The 24,510-nt window shown below is 35.3% G+C and overlaps 4 protein-coding genes across 8 annotated transcripts in view; 1 reads left to right on the top strand and 3 right to left on the bottom strand.

Annotated features, from left to right (window-relative positions):
• The window catches only part of tpst1l (tyrosylprotein sulfotransferase 1, like), an 18,040-nt gene extending 5,908 nt beyond the window's left edge, over positions 1-12,132 (bottom strand). Inside the window, exons 1-4 of one of the 3 annotated variants that reach the window (XM_036215166.1) lie at positions 12,090-12,132; positions 11,945-12,001; positions 670-1,306; positions 230-388 (exon numbers count right to left, since the gene is read on the bottom strand). In XM_036215166.1, the coding sequence (XP_036071059.1) occupies positions 230-388; positions 670-1,077 (567 nt within the window). In that variant the 5' untranslated portion in view covers positions 1,078-1,306; positions 11,945-12,001; positions 12,090-12,132. Of the gene's footprint in view, positions 1-229; positions 389-669; positions 1,307-3,059; positions 3,445-11,944; positions 12,002-12,089 lie in introns of those variants that run through there. The other 2 variants (XM_024266641.2, XM_024266642.2) reach the window with 2 other exon arrangements.
• Positions 5,169-8,881, bottom strand: LOC112142948 (calcitonin gene-related peptide-receptor component protein). 3 transcript variants are annotated; one of them, XM_024266638.2, is made up of 6 exons: positions 8,766-8,881; positions 7,507-7,543; positions 7,309-7,407; positions 7,141-7,235; positions 6,968-7,025; positions 5,169-5,574 (listed from the first exon to the last, which is right to left on the bottom strand). In XM_024266638.2, exons 2-6 carry the CDS (start codon positions 7,522-7,524, stop codon positions 5,428-5,430), a joined length of 417 nt encoding a protein of 138 aa, XP_024122406.1. In that variant the 5' UTR covers positions 7,525-7,543; positions 8,766-8,881; the 3' UTR covers positions 5,169-5,427. The 3 variants fall into 3 exon arrangements, with proteins under 3 accessions (XP_024122406.1, XP_024122405.1, XP_024122407.1); XM_024266637.2 differs by lacking the exon at positions 8,766-8,881 and adding an exon at positions 8,583-8,677; XM_024266639.2 differs by lacking the exon at positions 8,766-8,881 and adding an exon at positions 8,280-8,357.
• Positions 8,963-12,119, bottom strand: LOC112142551 (protein FAM111A-like). Its single transcript, XM_036215325.1, is given in 2 exon segments — positions 8,963-11,408; positions 12,098-12,119. Coding segments are annotated over 2 exon segments (1,494 nt in total). The 3' UTR covers positions 8,963-9,936.
• Positions 12,133-14,945: 2,813 nt separating the features above from the next.
• asl (argininosuccinate lyase) lies at positions 14,946-23,847 on the top strand. Its single transcript, XM_024266635.2, has 16 exons — positions 14,946-15,137; positions 15,339-15,533; positions 17,015-17,098; positions 17,371-17,427; positions 17,536-17,633; positions 17,717-17,794; positions 17,871-17,948; positions 18,033-18,085; positions 18,169-18,231; positions 18,314-18,428; positions 19,544-19,628; positions 19,905-19,964; positions 20,059-20,142; positions 20,546-20,626; positions 20,730-20,836; positions 23,130-23,847. The coding sequence occupies exons 1-16, from the start codon at positions 15,123-15,125 to the stop codon at positions 23,272-23,274; spliced, it is 1,398 nt and encodes a 465-aa protein (XP_024122403.1). The 5' UTR covers positions 14,946-15,122; the 3' UTR covers positions 23,275-23,847.
• The last annotated feature ends 663 nt before the right edge of the window (positions 23,848-24,510 follow it).

The following is a 24,510-nucleotide window of genomic DNA, read 5'->3' as shown; positions in this document are numbered from 1 at the left end:
AAAAAAATGAAAACTATATACACACTTAGACCTGCAATCAGTTTCTGTTTCCTTTAGATTCTGCACAAAAAGAAGTAACATGAACCATTTTAATGAGGCAAAGCCTTAACCACTACAGTGTTTAGATAAAATAAAGACACCGCAGCATCCAAATAGATCTACCTATAGAGAATGTGTCCTTGCAGTGCAGATATTTGCAGGGCAAACAAACAAAAAAGAAATAGCCTACCTTGCGTGAAATCATAGAGTGAACAGTTGCTCGCCCATCTCTTAACATTAGGACAAATTTGGCTTTAGGAAAGATGCGGGCCAAATAAGACAGAGATTTCAGTGCAAACGGGTCCTTGTTGCAAAGGCGAGGAGCTGGTTCCCCGTGACCAATTATGACCTGGAACAGATGAAAAGATTTGAATATAAAATGAGGAGGCCAGAGATGAGCAGAATACACAAGTGAAAGTAAACAAACAAACAAAAAATGTTTTTCAAGAAGATAAAAAATATATATTTTTTGTTAAATCTTTTTTATCCAAAAGAACTGTTTCTCACTTATGGCCCACACAGGTAGTTATTATTTTGAGGGTGAGTATAAGCTAGATACTGGAACATCTACACATGAATGTCTTCTACAAAACCAATCTACTTAAAGGCTTTCTGCAGCAGCAAACTCACCTCCAACAGGAATGCTCGTACTGCTGAGTCCAGAACATGGTCAGTGACGCCTGCTTCGTCCAATCGCATTCGCTCCTTAGCCGATTTGCTCCAGGTGGCCCTCATGGTCAAGAGACGGGGAATCACTCGAGTTTCCTCCCCGCAGCGCACAGCGTTGTGGGCGTCCAGCATGACACGCATCAGAGTGGTGCCGCTCCTCGGAAAGCCTCCGATGAAGATGACGGGCGTGTCTTCGGGAATCTGCTCGCTCAGGGACATGCTCTGGTTGCCTGAGCCGAGGTTGAGCTCCATCCATCTGTAGCGATGGCTTTTTGGAGGGCAGTCGATTCCGCTCATTCCCAAGTACAGCAGGGATGCAGAGCACAGGAGCACGCAGCCCAGGAGCAAGTTTGTTCTGGTGCTTCTCATGCTTGGTGCGTGGTTGTGAGTCAAGAGCACTTAAAACATTCAGGGACAGCTGAGACTGAAGTGCTGGGAACCACTTAATAAAGTTTATTGAAATGTAGTTCGGCATGAACTGGCAGTCAAGGAAGAGATGCTGTAGTTGAACTAGCACAACTCATCACTCCTCTGTTTTGTCAAAGATGTTGATCCAGGCTTGCCATGCCCCAAGGCAATGGCAACCCATCACTGCTGCCTAAAAAAACAACAAAACATATCTTAGCATTGTTGTACCAACATCAGCAAGAAAAACCGCAACAGCAGAGCAGTGTGATAATCTCTAACTTCCTGATACAGTAAAACAGGCATGGATTGTCAGAGTTTAACAGAGTACCAGACATCTGCAACTACTTTGCATGAGTGGGCTGTTTTAGGTAAGCAGAAAGTGACGTGAACAGTTGTTTTCACAGGAACTTGCACACAAGTTTCCACAGGAGTTGCAATACATTCTTTTTTTTTAGTGTTTCTCCTCAGGGGAGCCATATCAGCGGATTCCACAACAGTTCCAGCCACTAATTGCAGTTCCCTCGTTTTTGCGGTTTTTCAACCAAAAAAAAAAAAAAAAAAAAGACTAAACAGTGTTCGTTACAGCTCATATTACTACAAACAATAAAATCCAACAACTTCTCTGTAATTCATGAGTTTAATATAGTTGCATCAGCAAGAGTCAAAATCGATATACTCGTATTGACATGATAACATGAAAACTTAATGTAAAGATGTTATAATTAGTGTTGAAATACTGATTATAACAATGGTTGAATTTATTAATAGTTTACAAGATATCACTGAAAATCTGTTAAAAATATTTTTTTATTTTGCCAAATAATTAAAAGACCATTGTGAACGCTTTTAAAATAGATTAAAGATGATTGGAGTGGGACTTTAACCTCGGCTGCCTGCCAAAGAAAGCTCTAGTTTGTCAATAATCCTTCATGACCTGAAAGGTCAGACAGGAAAAACATCTGGAAGTGAGGACGATGAGGTCTATGATGCTATCTTAAATCACACTAACCGTATCCAAACGCTTGACATGTACAGTAATTTTTACATTTCGGTGTTAAGCTACTTGGCATTTGCAGTGAATTTGGAGATTAGTCTTAGGGAGATTTCAAGAGCTGAATCAATAACATGAACTTTTTAAAATCCAAGCATGCTTACGTAACGGAGAAAAATGGGTAAATCCATACAAAGTAGGAGCAGTAAACAAGATTTTGAATTTATAGCTAATTTCCTAATATTGTTCCATCGTTCTTAAAAACATAAAAATATTTACCCTGCAGTAAACATCTCTTGCATTTGATTTTTTTAAGCATTAGAGCAGTCCTCTGACAAATGAACACAAAATTAATCTTGTGACTAAAATAAACAAATGCATTTATAATGCAGAGATAATAATCATAAATGTGTGTTTAACTGATAATTGGGGTGATGGGTGTAGCTCAATGTTTCCAATTTAACCACAAAAACAGACTTCCTATCAAAGCTAGCGTTTCAAATCTTAATTATTATATAAAAATTGACTAATTTTGTGTTTGATCTCCTAGATACACCGTCTTGAATACGTTATTTTCTTAAATTTTCGTCGCGCAGTAAAACAATATATCCATTTACCTCGTTAAAAATCGAGTTTATATCCAAAACAGGTCATTCCATATATATTTTTTTAGTTGTGTGGGTTATTTTACGGTTACGGAACGTAGGCCTTTCAGTCTGGAACATCTGTCTACATTTCCGCAGTGAAACAAACAAACAAACAAACCCCAGAGGCAAAATGCCTCCAGGTGAACGACCTGCTAGCCAAAAGCGCCAGCCCCGCAGACACCTTCTACAGCCGCGACGGAGAGACCACCTTCACCACCAGGCATGGGGGGAAAAAAAACGTACTCTATGCTCATTTAGACACTGTATTTCATAGATTTTGAAATGTGTCTGCCGAAGCTACTCACCCGCCATTCAACGGCTAAAATCCCAGAAAAAGAAGAAAAGAAAAACAGCAGAAAAAGGGCAGAAAATGCAGCTCTTCTGTACTCACACACACGTCTTTTTTACTGGTCTTTTTTTAGTCACTAGTCGGTCCACGTCTACGCTGTGACGTCCACGAATACTGTAATTTATAAACACAAAAGCTCAAGGTTTTTCTGGGGGTTTAAACGTAACTTCAAACCTTAGAGAAAAAAAGGGTTTCTGTCGTTCAGAGAGAAAAAAAAGTAGGCACGAGCGCTCTCAAGCAGCGAAAGCTGCTCTGTGATTGGTGGACGCGCGCAGCGAATTCTAAAGCGTATCTGCTTGGAGCATTCCTATTGGCTGAGAGGCCAGCGGGCAGTTCCGCCTCGCTGAAAACCTTTCCCCCCCCCTTCCTTCCACACTTGAGGCTAAAATTACTTTATCACATCGATTGGTGTGCTCTCAGTGAAAGCCCACGGGGGAAATTTAATCACGGAGAGGAATTTAGTGGAGGTTGAAACCGCCTCATTTAATTTACGCGTGTTTTCATTTGCCACAGATTTCTTGATGCTCCTTTGGGGGTTAGAATCTCTTAATAAACTAATTTAAAATGTCTATAAATATGAAATAAATTAATGAATATATACATGTTATATATGTTAAATAAGATGCATATTTGTTTATAAGTTTGTAAACACATAAAAATAACTAACATAATGAAATGTGATAAAAGTACCATTTACAAAGATGAGTGCACATCTCCTTCTTAAAAATAGAATTTTTATTTTTAAAAATCTCAACTTTCAAAGTAGTGTAGACTTCCAGTGCTGCAGTATAACATTGACGCTTTTTTGTTGTGCTTTGTGAAAATCTTTGAAGCAGCAAGTACTAGTTCAGAAATAGTTCAAGAGGAAATATTAGATATTTGCTTTAAAAATAGAACCAAGTAAAACACAACTTCCTGTTAAATCATACAGTAAAAGAAAACCATGGTGCACCTTTAAGATGTTTTCTTTTTATGGTTTAGAATAGGTGATATCACAATTATACAACAACATATTGGAAAATATAAAGATGTACTTTTTTATGTTTTAGTAAATAAAGTTAGCAACCCGTAGACAAAAAACACAAATCGTGTACAGACTGTTGAGATTGTGTCGGCTTAATCTCAGCAAATTAAACTTTTTATTCATCAAGAAGAGATGAAAACACGTCACAAAATGTGATATTTGAGATTGAAAACTCTATTTTGAGTGGAGAAAAAAAAAGTATTTGTCAGTCACAGATCGTTCAAGTTGCCCCACTTCTAAAAATAATAGAAGTCTGTAATTTGAATACACCTCAACTGTGAAAGACAGACTGAGGTGATGAACTTTACTGAACTCTCTAATCTTCTAAGTAGGACAACTTGCAGAATTTCAGTACCTCCTCACTCCAAAAAAGATACTAGCTTTTAGATTTTTAAGTTGAAAAGTCAAAAATCAAAGGCTTTGTGTCATCTGGATGACATTCCCGTGTTTGAATTTACAATACATTTACAAGAAATTGTCTTTGAGTAGAGCCAAATGAAAGCTATTTTGTGCATATTTAAGTTACATATATTGTTTGTGCAGCACTTAAGTCAATCCAACACAACATTGACTTAAACTGTAGAGAATAATACAGGAAACGTGTAGAAACGTGATGCAGTGTTTCTTTTTTTTTGTTTGTTTTTTTCTCCCCACACCCACTGCCTCAAAAAAATCTCAATAATATGTCAAAATACTAAGTTAAAGCCTCATCAGGGATTTAGTTTGTGAGAATGTTTTGGTACTTAAGACATTTTTGTTAATGTTGTTGCATACATTTTCCACACCTTTTTTTTTTTAGATAAATGAGCACAGGAACCTAAGGCGGTGTTCACAGGAAACCAAAAGCAGAACAAGATAAATGTGTGAGCAGAAGCTGAAACTTTCTCTGCAGTAAGAAAACAGGCCAAGACTAAAGTTCTTCAGACATCTACAATACTGAGCTGTCTTTGTATTATTGTTCAAATGCCTAAAAAAGTAACAAAAATAAATGAAAAAAAGGGAAGTGTTTTATCTTTTTAGATATAAAGAGAAATGATGCAGTCAAGATGTATCAATTTTTTTTAATGAGAATATTTAATGTATAATAAATACTGCTTTGTATTTTACATGTGACCCATTTTCTCTGCACTGCTGGAACGTTTACGGATGAAAGCTGCCACAAAAAAAAAATATTAATGAACAATTTTAAAATGTTCTGTATATTCCATTTGTCAGTATTTCTCCCCCTAATGCAAACTGCTGCAGGTTAAGACCACTAACCCATGTCTGGAATCATTTTAACCTCATTGTCCGTTCTGTGTCAAGACTGTTCAGCGCCTTCGTTCATCTCTGCATCTGCTGCTGCAGCGTTTTCTTGCTCCGGGTCGCCTGGCAGGATGCCTGCAACTGTCTGGATGAGTTCCTCAATCTGCTCCTCCGTCAGCCGCTCCTCACTCTCTTCAACCATCTGAAAGGAAACGACAGCTTAAAACTAAGTGATTCTTTTGAAGGCTATACACCTGACATCATCTTATTTTGTATCACATACAAAATTGTGGTTCAGTATGTGCCCACATGTCATATTTTCCCATGATTTCATTGTTTCATGTTTTTTTTGGGTAGCTGCAGTCTTGCAAATTGCAACACGTTTTCAGTAAAACCACATACTCTTCATAGAAATGTTCCTCTTTTCAAAAACTCACAAATGATGTTAATTTTGAAGAGTACACAGAAGGTTTTTTCAAACTCTTGAAAGCCTGAAAACATTTTTATATTGGAAATCTAGTTAGCTAATGTTATTTAATGTTAAATCTATAGATGTTATTTAGAATCAGCTAAAAATTTGAAAACAAATTATAGTACAGACTGTAGTTGTGCAGATTTAAACAAAAATAAACAGATTTATTCAATTTCTCCTTTTCAAACATATTTAGTCATAGGCCTATTTTTCAGTTTGTATATGATGATCCCGTCTATATCCTGGCCTTCTTGCTGGTTATTAACTAATTTATAACTTGATTTATAACATAGAATCACTGTCACATGACACAGTTTACTACTTTGAAACAACAGCTGTGAGATGGCCCAGCTGTTTTTCTAAAAAGTGAGAAGGCCGACATCTGCAGGCTGAGACTCAGAACTGCATGTTAGTGGAGAAAAAAGCCTTGTGCTGGCCGAAACACAGTGCTCTGGAATCTATTTGTACTTAAAAAAAGGTTTTTAATTTTTATTATTATTTATTGGCTGCAGATTTCAGAAAAAAATACAAGACATGGAATGTAGTTCTTAAAAAGGCTCCATGTAGTTTGGGATATTCATTTCTTTAAATTCACTGTGAAATAATCAGTTCTAAAATTGGACATACATATATATAGATGTGTGTGTTGGTGTGTGTGTGGGTTTCTAATAAATGCTGATGATAGCTGTTGTATTTTGAAGCCAGATTATTTCTAAATAGTTGGAGTCTGCCAAATTTGGCTTTAAGTGAGTAAATTATTGGGTGCTAAAAAACAATTTTTAGGACACATTCCAGTGAAGAAGCATCAGAGGTCTGTGCTTTGGTATGTTCCACATCCTTATGTTACACTATTTGACAAAAAAAAACAGCTGGATTTCTTCAAGTGATTTTTAGTCAATTAGAGACATTTGTAAGCATTAAAGATTTTCAAACCCATCATAGCCATAACTCCATCACTTAGCTGCTTTTAGGTTTTATTCCACACTGCACTTCCATGATTTACCCATATTACAAATCTGAAAAATATTCTCATTTTCTTTACAGAGCTAACAAAGGAATACACAAGTGAATCATTTAGGAAAAAAAGATTAAACATGTATATAAAACATGAAAAAACACTTACAAGTTGAATTTCCACTGCACTCTGGGGCCGTTGGTTCAACAGCTGCAGCTTTTCTGCCCTTAAAGTGAGAAAGATTGCAAAATCTTAACCTTCAGATATTTTATACCTGCATGGATTTATCACAAAATCATACAGCGTCGATTAAATTGAAAAGTCAACTTTTAGATACTGACTTGGTAAGCTTCTGAGGCATCATGGTGGTGAGGAACTCTCTGACAATTTCAGGACTCTGTCTGCTGCATGGCGTCTTGGACAAATACTTTAGTGTCTGGAAGAAAATGCAGGTGAGACCCTGATATGGATTTCACAATTAAAGCTCAGACAATGTAAATAGTACCCACCTCATACATGATGGTGTTGAGGTCCTGTTGTCCGGGGCTATGTTTGCTTTTTCCAGCATCTTTCCTCTGTTCCTTCAGGTCCGTGAGAAGTTTGAATACCTAAGACAAATACATGTTTTCTAGATTTTCTTCATAATAAATGTCATTATAAATCAGAAAATAATTGAAAACCTTTAAAAGACAGTCTTACTCTCTTACCTCATAATTACTGAGCATGGCCGCCTTTGCATTTTTTCTGTGTAAAAAGACAAACAAACAATCGATAAACATTTAAACATGAGAGGATCAAAATGATCTGTTAACAAAACAAGCTTTATAGGCTTGGAATATTTCCCATATAGTTTTATACATTTAGCAAATATTTTTCTTCTGTAGTTTGATGTCAAATTAACTTCTTGTTCTTAGTAAGAACCAGTTCAATGCATATTTCCTTAAAGGAACAGTAATAGTCTTATTTTGTTTCTGCCTTTTTGAAAACTAGAAAAACCTTAATTTGACATTTTATTCTAAAGCTATTGAAACTTAATGAAATAAACTTTAGCAAATGATTTTTTGTTAAACTTTAAAGAAAAATAGAACATTCATAAAAGCAAACTTGCAAAAAATGACAATGAATTAAGCAAGAAAAAAATACTGGTTTGATTAAAACCTATTTCCCATCTAGTTCTTTTCTTCGATCTTATTTAAAAATTAAGCCTATTATATCAGCACTCAAGCAACAATGTTGTGGTATGGTGCTGAGTTGGCCTTTAATAGACAAGAAAATGACAGATTACTTCAAATTAATTAATTAATTATTCATAATTTCTTTACTAAATCATTTGTTATTAAACAAAAACAGATAGTTTCATGTTTTGAAAAAAATATTTGATGAACACAAACTCAAACAGATCAGTGTTTTGCAGAGCTATTTATCCTCTTTTGAAACATAAGTTTAATAAATTACACCGTGGCCGTTTCTCCCAGCTTACTTCGTCTCCAATCATAATGCGATTTAAAAAATCTAGTAAATTATAAGGTCTTGAACATTTGATCAATGTCGTCCTAACACGATTTATTTACTGCAGTTAGTCTGTTCGGTCTCTCTCCATTTTCGACACTACCATCAACGCAGCAGGAAGAACGTCAAATAAACCGGAAGCTGAAACAGCCAACAAACTAATATCAATCACAACGAATACTTCTAAGTACTAGTTGTCATTTTTTAAAATCTAAATGTGCATAAATTCTAAATTCACTGACAGCTAATATTGAGCTCTTAAAAATAATCTTACACTTCCATTTCGATTCCGTTATAGTTAAAGGTCCGTGTGGAAAAGGAGCGAGTTTATTAGTTCCGCCTCGCAAGAAACACGTATTTACATAGGGATTAAAGAAAACAGCAAAGAAAGAAAGTATAAGTATTACAACAATTTAAATTTTAAAATACTGTCACCAAACAGTATAATTAAACTCACCTTTACTTACTGAGCCTCAATACCTTCAAGCCATGCGTTTATATTTTCCTCCCACAGGAACACAGGGCCTCTGAAGCCATCCTTTCAGCATCCGGGAGGGAAAGTACACCGAGAGCATATTGAAGGTTAGCTTACACATAAGAGACAATTAACCGTTTAAAAGGGTAGGATAAGATTAAAAAAAAAAAAGAAAAGTGTCATTTCTTATCAGAATTTAACACAGTTTTATTCTTGATTCCTTGGAACAATTCTTGCATTTTAAAAAAACAATATGCTTCAAACAGAAAAAGTACAGTGTATGTATACAAATTGAGGGTAAAAAAGAAGACAAAGACTTCAATACAAAAGAGCATACAAAACATTACAAATGGAATGTGACTGAATACAACCTTACTAAATGGGGGGGGGGGGGGCATACAGAAAAAAAAACAACATTTTTTTTGCCGTCATCTTTTCACAGAAATATACGCCATCAATATTTGAAATCAATAAACAAAAAAATCAAAACAAAATAAATCGATACAATAAAACGCACAATAAAAAAAAGAAAATCTGGTCAATTGTTTCGTTAGCAGTTCTTTTCAAGAACCCTAATACAGGAATGGAAATGGAAATGTAAGCATTTGACATATACTGTATACAAGAAAAAGTTACAGGAGTAAAGACATTTTCTGTCATTATTTATTTTTTCTCTGAACAGAAAAGTGATGGCTAAAAATGTTTTTGGGGAAAAAACACAATTTTCATTAAAAAGGTACACATGACTTACAGTTTTATTAATTGTCCATGCTTATGAGCACTACAATAAAGTAAACAATAAGAGCACAACATTTTAACCTTTTTAAGACCTGGCGCCCAAATACACGAGCATCACATTTTGGGTTATATTACCACAGTGATTAATTCTGCTTAACTGGGACTTTGTAACTGAGTCCAGAGGGTTAGCTCAAATAGTAGTTCACATCTTAAGAGGTTAAATAAAACCAAGCTACCTTCAAATTCTAAAGCATAATAGTAGAAATGCATATAGTAAGGATGATGTAAGGACATAATTTTATCAGCTTTTCATTGTTAAAAAGGAATCTTATCTTGTGAATGAATCTCTGCTTTACACTGCATTTTTTATCTGACTGCAAACAAGCCCAGGAAAGCAAAAAAAGTAAGAGGAGACCTAAATAATTTCCATTGGGACAGGTTCCTCAGTTTGACAGAAAGACTCAAGGAAACTCTTCAAAACCTTGTCATCCACAAAGCTCTTTGCAGCTTTCTTGAAGACTTGGTTATTTCTGCTCTCAACTATCTTTTTTACACCATCCCTGATGTCAGCTTCTCGAGCATAACTGCAATCAAGGTATTCTCTCAAAACGTCAAATTTTTGTTTTTCCACCATTTGGATGACAAAATCTTCCAAAATGAAATGCAAAGGATGGGCATACTCAACAATATTCCTTTTTTCCCCTGCGTTTTCATATGTGAATCCTCCTGAATGCATTGCAACAACATTGCAGTGGATGTCAAAAACCGGAGAGCCAGAGGAGCCTTCGAAAAAACCAGACTCGTATTTCAAAAGATTTTCTGCAAAATAATATTGGGTTATCAAGGGAACCTGCGCAACAACTTGGCTGTGTGGAACAATCAAACAGGGGTCGATCTTTTTCACACCTCCCTGAGGATGCCCGATAATGGAGATTCCACCACTTTGTGGAAGGAAGCTGAAGTGCTTTAAAAGACCAGAAGGCAGCATCTTATCAGAATGTAGCTCCAGCAAAGCCCAGTCCCGTACTTCAGGGTTGTATTCAAAACAAACCACTTCTTTTACTTCCAATCCCGCGTCGGACTGCTCCACACTTTCATATGAGAAATGGACGGAAACCTCTTCCTGGAGCTGTCCGCGGTTTAAGTTGTAAATATCTTTTATGACATGGCTGTTTGTTAAAACAAACCTTCCAAACAAAAGAAAACCACTTCCAATTGGGCGCCCATTTATTCTCACTTGACAGACTGAATCGCCAAGACTCATCAGTTTTTTCATTGTTTTCACCTCTTGGCACATCAGGCCATTCCGACCAAACTCCAGACGGAGTAGATCTGGGACAGAGAAATGCTCAGAAGTTTCAGTCTTAATGGCCTTCACATAATCTTCAAACTGTGCAAGCATTTTTTTCTTCATTGCTTTGGAACAGACATTCTTCTCCACTACCGTCTGAAAGGGGATCTCTTTTTTGATCTGCCTCCTCTGATTGTCTGAAACAGGGCTCCGAAAGTCACTGGATGCTTAGTAAGTATCCTCAAGACTGCTAGACTGACTGTCAGACTGAGGTGGATCTGACTTGTTGAGCAGAACAATCTGGAAAGTTTTGTCATCAAGATCATCGACAAGATTCGACGGCTCTGTTTGAACTCCAGTACTCGTGCAGGATAGAACAAAGTTCCTCTTAAATATGTTAAAGAGAAAACGGCCATCTTTCTTCAGAGCGTATTTCACCTTCTCCCCTTTGTAACTGCAGACAGTAAGTTCATCCACTACTGATCTCAATTTACGGTTGTTTAGGATTTGAAAAATACCTTTACCTCCCTTTGTAAGAACATGAAACCGTACTAGATCATCAGATCTTTTACCACTGAACGTTTTGACACAAGCGGCTTACTTGGTATGTCTGAGGCTTGTATGTACTTCAAAGTCACGGAAACATTTTTCAATAAAGAACATGGAGAGTGGGGATTTATACCTCTTCTACCTTGAAAAATAACAAGCTCTTTGTCTTTTTTCTTATTTGCAATTGCTTTAAATGTAGCACTTTTTTTCAGTGAATTCTCAATAGTTCCAGCTTCAGTGCAGGACGTATGTGTGGCTTTGTTACTGAAGCTCCACTCAAAAGAATGGGTTGAATGAAAATGATCTTCCTGGAGAAAATGAAAGATGTAATCATTATCAATAATAAAACATTTGGATTACTTTAACAAAAAAAAAATAGTCATACTATCTTGTTGAGATGATTGTTACATGTGGTTTAAACAAATTATTTTAAAATATAAAAAAATGTAAATTTAAAAATCCTAAATTCTGTCACATAATCTCGCTCAAATGATTTGTGACAACATCAACTTATAGTTATTCCCATTTTAGTTTTGCACTTCATTAAGACATGCACATGTACAGAAGACTAAATATTACAAACCTTTTTGGGGACTTGTAAATCAGGTGAAGGTGCGTTTCCAATATTCCGGTCTCTTTCCTGGAGATGCAAAACTCATATATTACATTATCATACTCAAGTATGTGATATTACATTATTTGCATATTGTTTTAAGGTAAAAAGTCACCTTCAAACCATTTGCTACCAAAGCCGTCATCATGTTGTTGTTGCTGTAGGGTTTAAAAAAAGAAAAAAAAAAGTTATTGGTGTAGTAACTCATAAATTGCACTGTTTTTCCAAATGAAAAATTAGGTGATTGAACATTAATTGCAGCTAAAGGTGTGTTAACCTTACAAGAACCTACTTCACTATATATTTATACAGCTGAAAGGCCTTTTTGTTGCTACATTTATGTAGTAAAGTATATATATATATATATATATATATATATATATATATATATATATATATATATATATATATATATATATATATTCTCAAACATTTTGTATTAAATAATTGAAACCTCGTAATCGCAGAAGACTTTTTTTGAGTCCTAATGTAAAACAGAAACAGATTTAAAATGGCGCTAACTTCCGGTTCAAAAGTTCTGGAAGCTCCTCTAAATCCAGTCTTTTCCTTTGCATTCCAACACCCAAAACAAACTAAAAGCAAACGTCTACGATTTAAACTATAGATGTGTTTAACCAAACACTAAATAATAACACGCAATTAAAAAATGGGAAAACATAATTATAACAACAACATACGTATATATAACACCGTTTTTAAGCATTTATGTCTGGAGAAAAGTCTTCTCCCTTTAACTTTGTATACAAGAACATGGCTTCAATGCTTTTAATTTCCACAACGAAAACACTACTTACATAAAAATATGGGTTCGAAGCCCTTTGACAGTTTTAATAATTTTGTTAGGTTAAATTACTGCGTAGTTTCAAACACGCGCGCGCGCGCGCGCACACACACACACACACTTACGAACGGGACAAAGCCTTTTTCTTCGCTCTTGAGGTTTGGACAAAGGTTGTCTGTGGAAGGTGTCTCCAAGTGAAAGTTCGGCTGCTTTCTACTATCCAGAGAGCTTCTTGTTGTGTAGTGTAATGGCAGATGGCACACAGCACACGGGTGCATTGCCACCGAAAGCAAAGAGATTTTTTTTTTTTAATTTCCCGCCTTTTGCCTTCTGTCTTCTTTTGTTGCCTGTCTGTGATTGGCACACACTTTTTATGGTTATGCCCGCCACCTACTGGTATGGAGTGTGCATCAATAATTTATTTCTCTTTTTATAATAGCAGTGTGGTTTCTAATCTGATATAAGTTTTTAATCGTTTTTGTCTTCCTCAGAAATTAAAGTATAAATTTGCAACAAAAACAAAGGAAAACAAAAAACACTCATTAATCTCTCATTTTAATCTTAATTTTTACAAGTTGTTTTAAAGAATTTGTCGTTGATCATTACACTTCCAATATTTTAATACTGCATTTTTAATATTCTCATACATGTTACAAAATTAACATTTTCCATCAATATGTTTTCCAATGATATAAAGATTGTAACTCAGTTGAGTGTGACCAAACCTGAGCTTTGACAATGCCCTGCATCTTAGTTTATTTTGACTCTTGAATCATGTTCATTTTCCTAAACTCCTACTTGTGCCAGCATCATTGACTGTATTGTTTGATTGGATTGTCTTGAAGTTAAGTAACAGCATCTTGACTTCAAGCATTCTTCTTGAAAAGTTTTTCACCTCTCATCTTCATCAGCTGGAAGCCGGATTGGTGGTGAAACATTAAAGAAAGAAAATATTGAGTCCAGATTCCACGGCTTAACTTTAGAACAATAACCCCTGGATAAATGTGAACCTTCACCAGTGTTTTGATTTCACTCTTTTAAGCACTTCTGTGTCCAATCCATTAAAAAATAGAGTATTTAGAATTTGAAGATGTCTTTATGCAATCCGATTACTGGTTGATTATACAATTCATAGTCAATATTGGTTAATTTTGAATGATCCGATCTGATTCACTGACTTAAAATCAATCCAGGGCATCTTTAACCATAAAATGTTGGCAGTGGGACTCAGACATGAATTGCAAGATAAACAAGTGTAAATTAAATATGTGTACAAACGGAGAAGTAAACAAGAATGAATGGCAAATTTTACTTTAATGTAAAATGCAAGCATAGACATAGTGAGAACTTTTTTTCACTCTTTCTTGTTTTCTTTTAATTATGTAAAAGGGGTAGAAAAGTATAGTTTTCCTCTTTCTGCTCCTTTTCATTTCCCAAGTATAACAACTTTTGCAAGATCTTTTGTTTTGGTTGTTTTATGTAAATTGAAAGAAATAAAGTAAACAAAAGTAAACAAAACGTGTTGTTTTGGCATTGTCATTTTTATGTTATAGTAAAATAAACCTATACGTACCTAAATCCACAATGGTATTTTCCAATATCATTTATAATCCTTTTATTTCCTTTTGAAACAATTTTATAATAGCATGGGTCAATTTGATTAACAACTTGACTAAAACAGATTGATATGGTTAGATAGTAGGAATATAAATCGATTTATCAGTTAAGTCGATTACTGTCTAAAAAGGGTGCAGGAGAAATGAGTGGGGGTTTGTTTCATTGTGTGAATTCTCAAAATTGATCTAAAAAAATCAGAAATTATATGCTTTTTAATTAAAAAAACACATTTTTTTTAAAATAAAAAGCATGCAATTTTATGTACAGCTATCATCATTTAAAAAAAATCAAATTACTGATGTTAAAAGACAAGTGACAAAGTCAAGGGAGAACAACAACAACAAAAGCATAATAATAATAATTATTATTATTAATGATTAATAATAATCATTAATAAAATGGTTATTAATAATTAATAATAATACAGCATTATTATTATTATTATTATTATTATTATTATTATTATTATAGCATATGTTTATTATAATTGTTATTATAAATAGAAAATTAAAAAAACTTTATTTTGGTAAAACCGGAAACACATGCCCTGTTTGGTGACGAAATGTTGCATAGCAACAGAGGAAGATTTGCGGTCTCCAGAAGCGCTCGTGAAAGTGACGCTAGTAGCTTCAGGAAAACCCTTGTTGCTCTCACTGCAGACCCTAAACAGTCTGCTCTGTCGATTTTTCAACTTTCATCTCTGCTAAAAGATACATACCGACTCTTAAAATGTCCAATAGTGAGGTAGGTGCAGCTGAAAATGTTGTAGCTTCCTTTTTCATTTCCCATATTGTTTTTTAGCCAGCAGCTGTTCGCTAACAAAACAAGCTGTCAAATCTGGTTCCTCTGTGTGCCTAAAATCAGTTTCCATATCCAAGAATTAACCGACTAAAGCAACATGTTTTTTTCGGGTTTAATATTTAATTTGTCGCGTTTGCCTCGAAGGGAAACAAACTTTGGGGAGGCCGTTTCGTTGGAGACACGGACCCAATCATGGAGAAGTTCAACGCGTCCATCGGCTACGATCAGAGGATGTGGGACGCAGATATCAGAGGAAGCAAAGCTTATGTCAAAGCGCTGGAAAAGGCGCAGCTGGTCAGCAGTGAGGAAATGGAGCAGATCTTACGTGGGATGGATCAGGTAAAAATGGTCTGTTGTTGGCTCTATGACTGAACCAACCGGTCCTGAGGGTTCATTCATTTGTAGTTTAGTAGTGCACTTTTTACCTGACACAACTCACAAGGCACACTACCAATTTAAAATTAATTCATAATAATATTAATATTAATCAGTATCTTGAATAATAACCAAATTAACACAAATGAAGCAGTCTTATTATTATTGTGAAACCTGGACTTATTTGGTTGATATCCTGGAAAAAATACATTTTTTACACCAATTAGGTGAAATAAAGTAATAACCACGACCATTTCTCATATCACACTTGTTTATGCCGCACACTGGTTTAAAACACAGTTTTAGTGCATTACTGCATTCTCTCTGGTTAGGAGATGACAGCTGGAAAAATGCCATGGTGTAGGATTCCTGCATTCTGCTGAGTGTGTTGTGGACAATAGTGTCATCATGTGACAGCTGCAGCTTCAGTTTTATTCAGGGCAGGTTTCAACATGTCCTCTCCATCCTGCTGTTCTGTTTGGACAAGTAAACAGTTCAATACACCGTTTCCCTTCAACTTCAAACTCATACGTTTGTTTTTTGGATTCTTGGCTTCAAGGTCGGCCCCCTGGGTAATTATATCTGGCCCTCCAGGATAAAATATTGAAAGTTATTTAAGATTTAAGTTGATTTATTCTGGAATAATTTTCCTGCCTTTTTATTATTCCTAATTATGTTCAAAAGTTACGGTTTTAAAGTTAGAAAAAATAGTATTCTGTTAACGTTTTTGACTTTTTTGGCATTTACTAAGATTTTTTAGGCTGTTTTGGAGTTTAGCTAATTTTTCAGCTATATCCTATCTGTTTTGGCTAATTTAGGCTTTTTTCCCCTCTTTTTGTGTCTATTTCACAGTTTAGCTAATATTTCAGCTACATGCTAGCTTTTATGGCTATTTTTGACTTTTTTAAAAAAAGTTTTAGACTGTTTTGGAGTTAGGCTAATATTTACATGCTAGCTGTTTTGGCTAATTTAGGCTTTTCTCCCCCCGTTTTTTAAGCTATTTTGAAGTTTAGCTATTTTTCAGCTAGATGTTAGCATTTTTATTATTATTATTATTATTATTATTATTATTATTGGGTTAATTTGGCATTTAGCTAATATTTTAGCTGGCTATCATTTTCCGCTATCAGCTTCAACATTTTCAGCTATCAGCTTCCGCGTTTTCAGCTATTAATTTCAGCATCTTCAGCTATCAGCACTAGCATCTTCAGCAGCCCAATTCATCTTACAGCATTAACACTTGCAGGTAATGCTATATATCTAGTTCATAATTATGTTAATAAGTTGCACTTTTAAAGTTTTAAAAATTTAGTTGTAGTGTGTTCAATAAATGTTTATTCTGTTCGGAATGCAACCTTATGTGTGTTTTGGATTTTGGCCCCTTGTGCGATTGACTTTGACACCTTAGATTTAGAGTGACCATCTTTGATTTTTTTTCTCTGCAGATTTCAGAAGAGTGGTCTAAAGGTAGTTTTGTGATTAAACCTGGAGATGAAGATATTCACACCGCTAATGAACGCAGGTTAAAGGTGATCTTGTCCACACACATCTACTGTTGAGCTTTTATGTATCATCTCATGCCTGCATTGAGTTACACCACAGAAAATTAAGAAGCAGGAATTGCAATGATTGTTAAACTAAATCCCCATGTATAATATTACAATATAACTTTGTTTATTAAATCTCTTTTTGCACATACATGAGTTGCCAAAACAATCCAAGAATTTAGAATTTATTTAAAGAAATATTAATAAACAAAGTGCATTCATAATTGATCATGTTATTGACCATTTTTTTCCAGGAGCTCATTGGTGCTCCTGCAGGAAAGCTCCACACAGGCAGAAGCCGCAATGACCAGGTCTATATTTATTCAATTAATACTATTTGGAGTTGCACCTTAGGATTTATTAATCATATAAATTCATGGATAACCTTTAGAGTTGCACTTTGTGTCCTTGTTGACCAGGTGGTGACTGATATGAGGCTCTGGATGCGAGACGCCATCACCACCCTGACGGAACATTCTCTGCAGCTCATCTCGACCATGGTGGAGCGTGCATCCGTGTAACTCAGACCGGCTCACACATGAAAACTCATCCTCTGAATCTGATTTCTGGTTTTCACTGCATTTTCTGTTTCCATCACAGGGAAATCGATGTCCTTTTCCCTGGATACACGCACATGCAGAGGGCTCAACCGATCCGTTGGAGCCACTGGATTCTAAGGTGACTCTGAAGACTAAATCTATATGTCCTTTTTTAAAATATTCTCATTAATTAAGTTCTTTGGTTTCTGTTTCAGTCATTCTGTAGCTCTGAGGAGAGATGTTGACCGGTTACAAGAGATCAAGAAAAGAGTTAATGTCTTACCTCTGGGCAGGCACGCTGTGAACACTATTTCTGATGGCAATTTTGATGCACAGACATATTGAAGTAACAAAAAATATATATATTATTTTTTTAGTGGTGCGATTGCAGGGACACCGCTTAACATCGACAGGGAGCTGCTTCGGAAAGGTTAAAGCTGTTTTTGTTGTTCATTGTTGCTTATTTCTTTCAAACAAATTCTAAGTAATGTAATTTTTTTTTGTTTTTTGCAGAACTGGGATTTGATTCAATCAGTCTGAACAGCATGGATGCTACAGGCCAAAGAGACTTCGTTGGTATACAAATCATCGTTGTAAAAAGTTACAAAAAACTATTAAGTTTACAGTTTTTTTCTAATTTTTACTCTATTTGCTTTAGTGGAGTTTTTGTTCTGGGCTTCATTGTGTTTGACACACCTGAGTAAGATGGCTGAAGACCTCATGCTGTACAGCACTAAAGAGTTCTCCTTCCTCACGCTCTCTGACGCCTACAGGTCAGTTTGTGCTTTTACTACACCTGAAGGATTTGTTATGACACATATAGAGGATCTGTTACATTCACAAGCTCAAAAATTCTATTTTTAAAAGTCAAATTCTATAATAGAGGTCTATTGAAGTTTGAAAAAAAATGAAGCTGTGAATTAAAATGGAAACTAGTTGTCAGTGGAGAAAAATCTATTAAGGTGAGTAAAATGAATTATTTCAAAAATATATATGCACACTTTATTTATGAATGGATGATATGAAGTTAGAAGAAAGGAAGATTGGATGGATATAAGGATGAAATGGATGCTAAAACATTCATCATGTGGATGGATTCATTAATATCTAGATTAAAGATGAACATGTATCTCACTGGACACGTGTTTCTTAATAGTGTTTCATACTGCTTGGTGGTCGTTCAGTATATTTTGAATTAGAATGTATAAAGATATAGTTACGTATATGATAAATGCTGTAATAACAATATATATGTAAAAAAAACTGTAAATAGGGGAATAAGTTGAAATTCTGAAATAAAATGGGATGCTTTGTGGCACTTTTACATTTTTACTAACTGAATATTAACTAAAAAACAAAAAAAAAAATCACAAATGATGTGATAACATTATATACATGTGAATAAAAACCGTAAATAGGTGAATAAATAGGAATAAATTGAGCTGCCTTATACATCTTAAAGACCCCCTCGAATGTCAATTATGTTTTTTACAGGTTTTTGTAGCACATTTCTGATAATTTAGGATATACAGTATATAAAGAATTTTTGTTCAAATCAGGAGCAGATGTAAACAGAGACCTCTCAGCAATGGGGATAGGAAGGGGCGTGAGGTTGCTCCGTGCTAACAGTCCAGCTCACAACTCAAGAGGCGAATTTCCAAAAGCTCCTTTTAGATTTTTAGATTTAGGCTAAAACTCCACAATCATAATTAAAAGACCTCTGGGAACACTTAAAATAGATCAGAAGATGATCGCAGTGGGTCTTTGATTACTTTTAAATTATGACTTCTTCAGCTGGTTTATATTGTTGAAATCTTTGTGGTAATGTTTGTGTAAAGCTGTGTTTTTCTTTTATTTCCTCTCCGTTAATGTTGACTTGTACCTTCAGCACCGGCAGCAGTCTGATGCCCCAGAAGAAAAATGCCGACAGCCTGGAGCTGATTCGGAGTAAAGCCGGTCGGGTTTTTGGCAGAGTAAGGCCTGAGAACATTTTGTTTTGAACTCCATAAGCATTACTTCAGATAATCAATGCTCATTAATGCATTTATGTCAGAATAATTTTCTTTCATGTTGACAATTCAATTTATGTTATGCATTGTAAAATAGAGACATATTTTCTCTAGAAAACGTCAAACTGGAATATATTGATTACATTATAATTCTAGTATTGTTCCACTTTCCTTTCACCACTTTCCTTTAACTTATTGGGTTTGTTTCTATCAAACTCTTATTTCATTCATCTGTTTCAGTGTGCAGGGTTCATGATGACTCTGAAAGGCTTACCCAGCACATACAACAAGGACTTGCAGGTACAGACTAATGTCTCACAATGCTTCTTTATTTAACCCAAAAGTTTTTTTCTGGAAATTTTCCATTTATTTCCTGCATTTCTAATGATTTCAGGAGGATAAGGAAGCCATGTTTGAGTGTTTTGATACTGTTCAGGCTGTGCTGCAGGTGACCACTGGAGTCATGTCAACACTCAAGGTCAGTGTCTGGCCGTTTAGTCTAGGGGGGCGGGGCATAACACTCAAGAATAAAGGTAACATTCGGAAAGTACTTCAGTTTGTCACTTGATGTTTTTGTTAGTCAGCTTTAAAGATACATTACTGTATGTCTGGAGTCTATTTTTTTTTAATTAATTCAATCAGAAGTATTGGCACTGATCTGTGTTCTACATGTTGTCCCTAAGATCAGGAGGTCATGAGGTCATATCTATGGTTGGGTCATACTGAAAACTCTAAAAACTGGATTATTACCTCCCTGATTGAGGAATAAGGGGTCAGGGGCCTAAATCAGCATATATCCCCAATGGGATGACTCAAATGAAGAAAACAAATTTTGCACACTCAGATGTGTGACAACTGAGGTTTCTTTTCCTGTATTGCAGATCAACCAGAATGTGATGGAGGCCGCTCTCAGTCCTGATATGTTGGCCACTGATCTAGCCTACTACCTCGTGAGGAAGGGAGTGAGTCATACTAAACGACTTAGTGCTTAAAATGCATAATTATTAACAAAGGTTATACAGTTACTGTGGTCAGAACTAATTCCAAAACGTTTTTGTATTGTAGGTCCCATTCAGAGAAGCCCACGGTCTCTCTGGTAAAGCCGTTTTCACAGCAGAATCCAAAAACATCTCCTTGAATCAGCTCACCGCTGAAGACCTGAGTAATGTCAGGTCACTGTCTTCTTTTTTTATCCCAAATATGTTTTCAAACTAAAGTTTGCTTTTAAAAAAATCCTTGTCTTTTGTTCCCACTGTGTAATAGGGGTGTGTATTTGCAAGAGTCTTGCGACACGATACATATCGCGATACAATATTTATTAGGGGTGTTGCGGATCACGGATTATCCGTGGTCCGTACGGATCAGAAGCCACGGTTCGGGACACGGTTCGGACACGTGTGTACCGCGGACCACTCCGACCCCCACCCCCAGCGAGCGCACACACCTTGGGCTCTCATAATTTTAATCATTGTCCGTTCACATCAATGAAATTCTGTCAAATTCCTGTAAATCCTCTTTGTTTTGACCAGCGCTGAAGTAACAGCTTCACGGTTATTTCTTAAAGTCTGTTCCTGAATCTCCCGCTGCGTGTGGGCGGAGCTTTCAGCGTTTTTCCTGCATAGAGAATTTGGTGTCGGCCGCCACCAGCTCCTGGAAAAGGGGGGATGTGGCTGATTCTAGGAGCCCAGACTGAGAGAGAGTCCACGGAGACCCGAATGATGACAAAATGATACAACAGAAAAAATAATTTCAGTAAACCAATAACCAATATATAATCGCAAATATTTTGATTTTAATGTCAAGGTAACAATAATTATATATTTTGTTTTGGAAACATCGTCTGTGGACCCCCCTTCCTCTTAATTGAAAATGGTTCGGTCCGACTGGACTATTCTTCCACAGCTGTTTGTTACCGTCAGACCCACAGAGTTTAAGGGAGAGAAGACACGCTTTAAAATCAGGAGTTTAAACACCTGATTTAGAGGAGAACCTCCGTGAAAAAAGAAAAAAGGAGACAGTCTGTCTATTGCCGCGCGGAAAGGAGAGAGTGCTCGTAAACGGACAAGGGGGCGGGGCCATGAATTTGAGGGTTTCTTCTGAAGCTTTTGTATGGAGCTTCAAACTAGAATAATTTGTTGTTTTATTGTGTATCAAAATTAGGCTTGTTAGTTACATTTCTGTTTTATAATGAGGTGATCTATAGTAAAATATGTAAATTGAAAGAATGTTCAATAAAGTTACATAATAATAATAATAAAATAAACTTGTTAAGGTATACAAATCTGAAGTCCCCACGAGACACCACCACCTTATTTTAAGCCAGGAAAAACCCTGCAGCTTCCGTCACAAACTTTACTCAACTTGACGCGGATGGATAGATATCAGGTTTATTTAATGTTAAGACCTGAATAAAAGCATCAGTACACGTTTCAATTTCTGGATTCAAAGAATACATCCGTAATGGACATGATTTTATGGCAAGCCAAAAAGATCACCAGGAAAAGCGGGTGCAACAGTGCCACGTTTTACAGATAATTATTATTATTTTAAATATTTAAATGTCCCCATTTGGCGAGTGGGATCAGAACATTTGTATTTCAAGTGAACACCAGATAGATTTGGTATTTTCAAAACTATTTTTAAGCATTCTTTTCTCTGTTTTTGTAGATTTGTATGTATTCAGAAACTACAAGTTTTAGCATTTTGCTTGTGTTCAAACTTTAAAGATTTTTTGTTTTAATAAATAGGCCTCAGTGAGCAAAAGTTTTGAACTTTTGTGTAAGGGAAGTACTTTATATTCATTTTGAATATATGATTTGAAACGTTTCCAAAAATTAATTTAGCTTTCATGTTGTTGTTGTTGTTGTTGGTGGTGGTGTTTTTTTTGTTGTTTTTTTTTTTAACTTTTTACTGATCCGAAAATGATCCGAACCGTGACCCTAAAAACGTGACACGATCCGAACCGTGAGTTTTGTGATCCGCAACACCCCTAATATTTATCACAATATATATCCCAAAACAGTACCAGAGACAATATTTTACGTTTTTTAATGTGACTTAGAAAAAATATTTTCTGAATATTAATGCACCTTTCACAAATATAATTTTATTTTACAATCAGAACAATTAGCTCTGCTGCTGTATCTCATATACAAGATCTTTTTAAACAAGCAAATTCATGGTGCTTTTCTTTTGGTATTTTAGAAATATTTTTTTCTAACACTCAACAATGTCTGATTTTCATAAAATAAATATTTTTCAACATAAAAAAATCCTCAAAGATTAAACGTTTGTTAACTAGTTTCATATATAAAGAGTTGTTTATTTCCATCACTGATAAATTGAAGCAATTTTTGCCAAATGGAAGTATCGTGATCTTCACTGAATCGATATTTTCTTACACCCCTACTGTATAAGCCTCCATCTTTTCCTTTTATAATTTTTTTTTCTTTTGTTCTTTCCCAGCCCGCTCTTTGGAAGTGATGTATCTTCAGTGTGGGACTACAGCAGCAGCGTGGAGCAGTACAGCGCCCCCGGTGGCACCGCCAAAACCAGCGTGGCTGCACAGGTGGAACACCTGAGGGACTGGCTGAGGAAACGGTCACAGTGACCGAAATCTAGTGTAACCCCATTGAAATTCTGAATTTGATTTGCTGAGGAGTTTTAGATGAAGCTGTCAGATATCAGAGGTCCAATTGATTTACAGTATTTTCAGGAATTCTATGGTTCATTTTGACATCCCAAAATGAGGGATGATCGGTCATATTTGTCTTAATCAGAATTTGCACTCAGCTTTTTGGTTAAGTATTTTTGGTCAGAGTGAATTAGCTGGAAAAATGAGCAAAAATGTGTTACATGTTACTAGAAGAGTTACTGATTCTCACTATGAAACCATCAGTTGTTCTGGATCTGCTAAGATTTGTGTGTGGTGATAATCAAATTATATTAATAGTAAAATAATGTTTGAACTTCTCTTACTGCCTTTTTTAACACTAACTTAATGGTGTTAGGCAAATGCATTTTTGTGATTATTTTGGAATGTGTTACAAAACTTCTTCAAGTTCTTGAAGTCCTAGAACTGAAGAATGCAGAAATAAATATTTTTTTCTTGTGACAAAGTGATTTAATGTTTTGTCTTCTTACCTGCAGGAAATAAAAGAGTTACAGCAAAGGACACATGAAACCTTGTGAACAACTGATTGGTTCTTTTTCTATGTTAACAATACATATTTTAGATTTATAAAACTTCCACAATGAGATGGATGTAGCATCCAAGTCAAATTTTAATGTATAAAGTTTAAAGCAGGAAACAATTGAAAAAAAAGAATTTGGCAGTATAAAAGAAGGCAGATGTGATTTTTATGTGTATTCCAGTTACAGAGCTTTTATCGTGCATTGATTTGATTTGAAACAGGAAACAGAAACAGAAAGCTCATTTTTGAGATTTTTTAATGAATTAATCAGTTCTTTCAAAATCATGGATTTTTACCAACTTCACTGTATCTTAGTGAACTCATTCTAGCTCTCAATTGGGATTCTTGGTGGGGTCATGCTATTGAATTTTAATTAGAGAATAATTATTTAATTCTTTGTTTTCACCCACATTTTTTACAGCCTCAATTTTAAACTTTGCCCTTTGAATAAAACGACAGTAAGGTAGAACTGAACAAGTCAAATGAACACATGAATAAAAGAACTAACCTGGATTATAACCAAAATTAATTTTAAAAAAAAGTAGAAATTTAAGATTTTATTTTATTCATAGTGTTTTAAGAAAAAAAAAATCTAACAGCATCAGTTTTTAAGCCTTAAAGTACGACGGAGTATTAGGGCCACCAAAAAGAAA

Source organism: Oryzias melastigma, linkage group LG14, assembly GCF_002922805.2.
Source record: "Oryzias melastigma strain HK-1 linkage group LG14, ASM292280v2, whole genome shotgun sequence".
Lineage (NCBI taxonomy): Eukaryota > Metazoa > Chordata > Actinopteri > Beloniformes > Adrianichthyidae > Oryzias > Oryzias melastigma.
This window is presented reverse-complemented; position numbering and strand designations above follow the sequence as displayed.

What these genes read in the sequence shown, in the direction of transcription:
- LOC112142948 (XM_024266637.2), bottom strand. An exon ending in CCATGCTCAGTAATTATGAG is followed by an intron (nt 7,408 to 7,506) that starts GTAAGAGAGTAA and finishes TATTTGTCTTAG; the next exon opens with GTATTCAAACTTCTCACGGA. An exon ending in GTGCAGTGGAAATTCAACTT is followed by an intron (nt 5,575 to 6,967) that starts GTAAGTGTTTTT and finishes GTTTCCTTTCAG; the next exon opens with ATGGTTGAAGAGAGTGAGGA.
- asl (XM_024266635.2), top strand. An exon ending in TGGAGCCACTGGATTCTAAG is followed by an intron (nt 17,795 to 17,870) that starts GTGACTCTGAAG and finishes TTTCTGTTTCAG; the next exon opens with TCATTCTGTAGCTCTGAGGA. An exon ending in AATGTCTTACCTCTGGGCAG is followed by an intron (nt 17,949 to 18,032) that starts GCACGCTGTGAA and finishes TTATTTTTTTAG; the next exon opens with TGGTGCGATTGCAGGGACAC.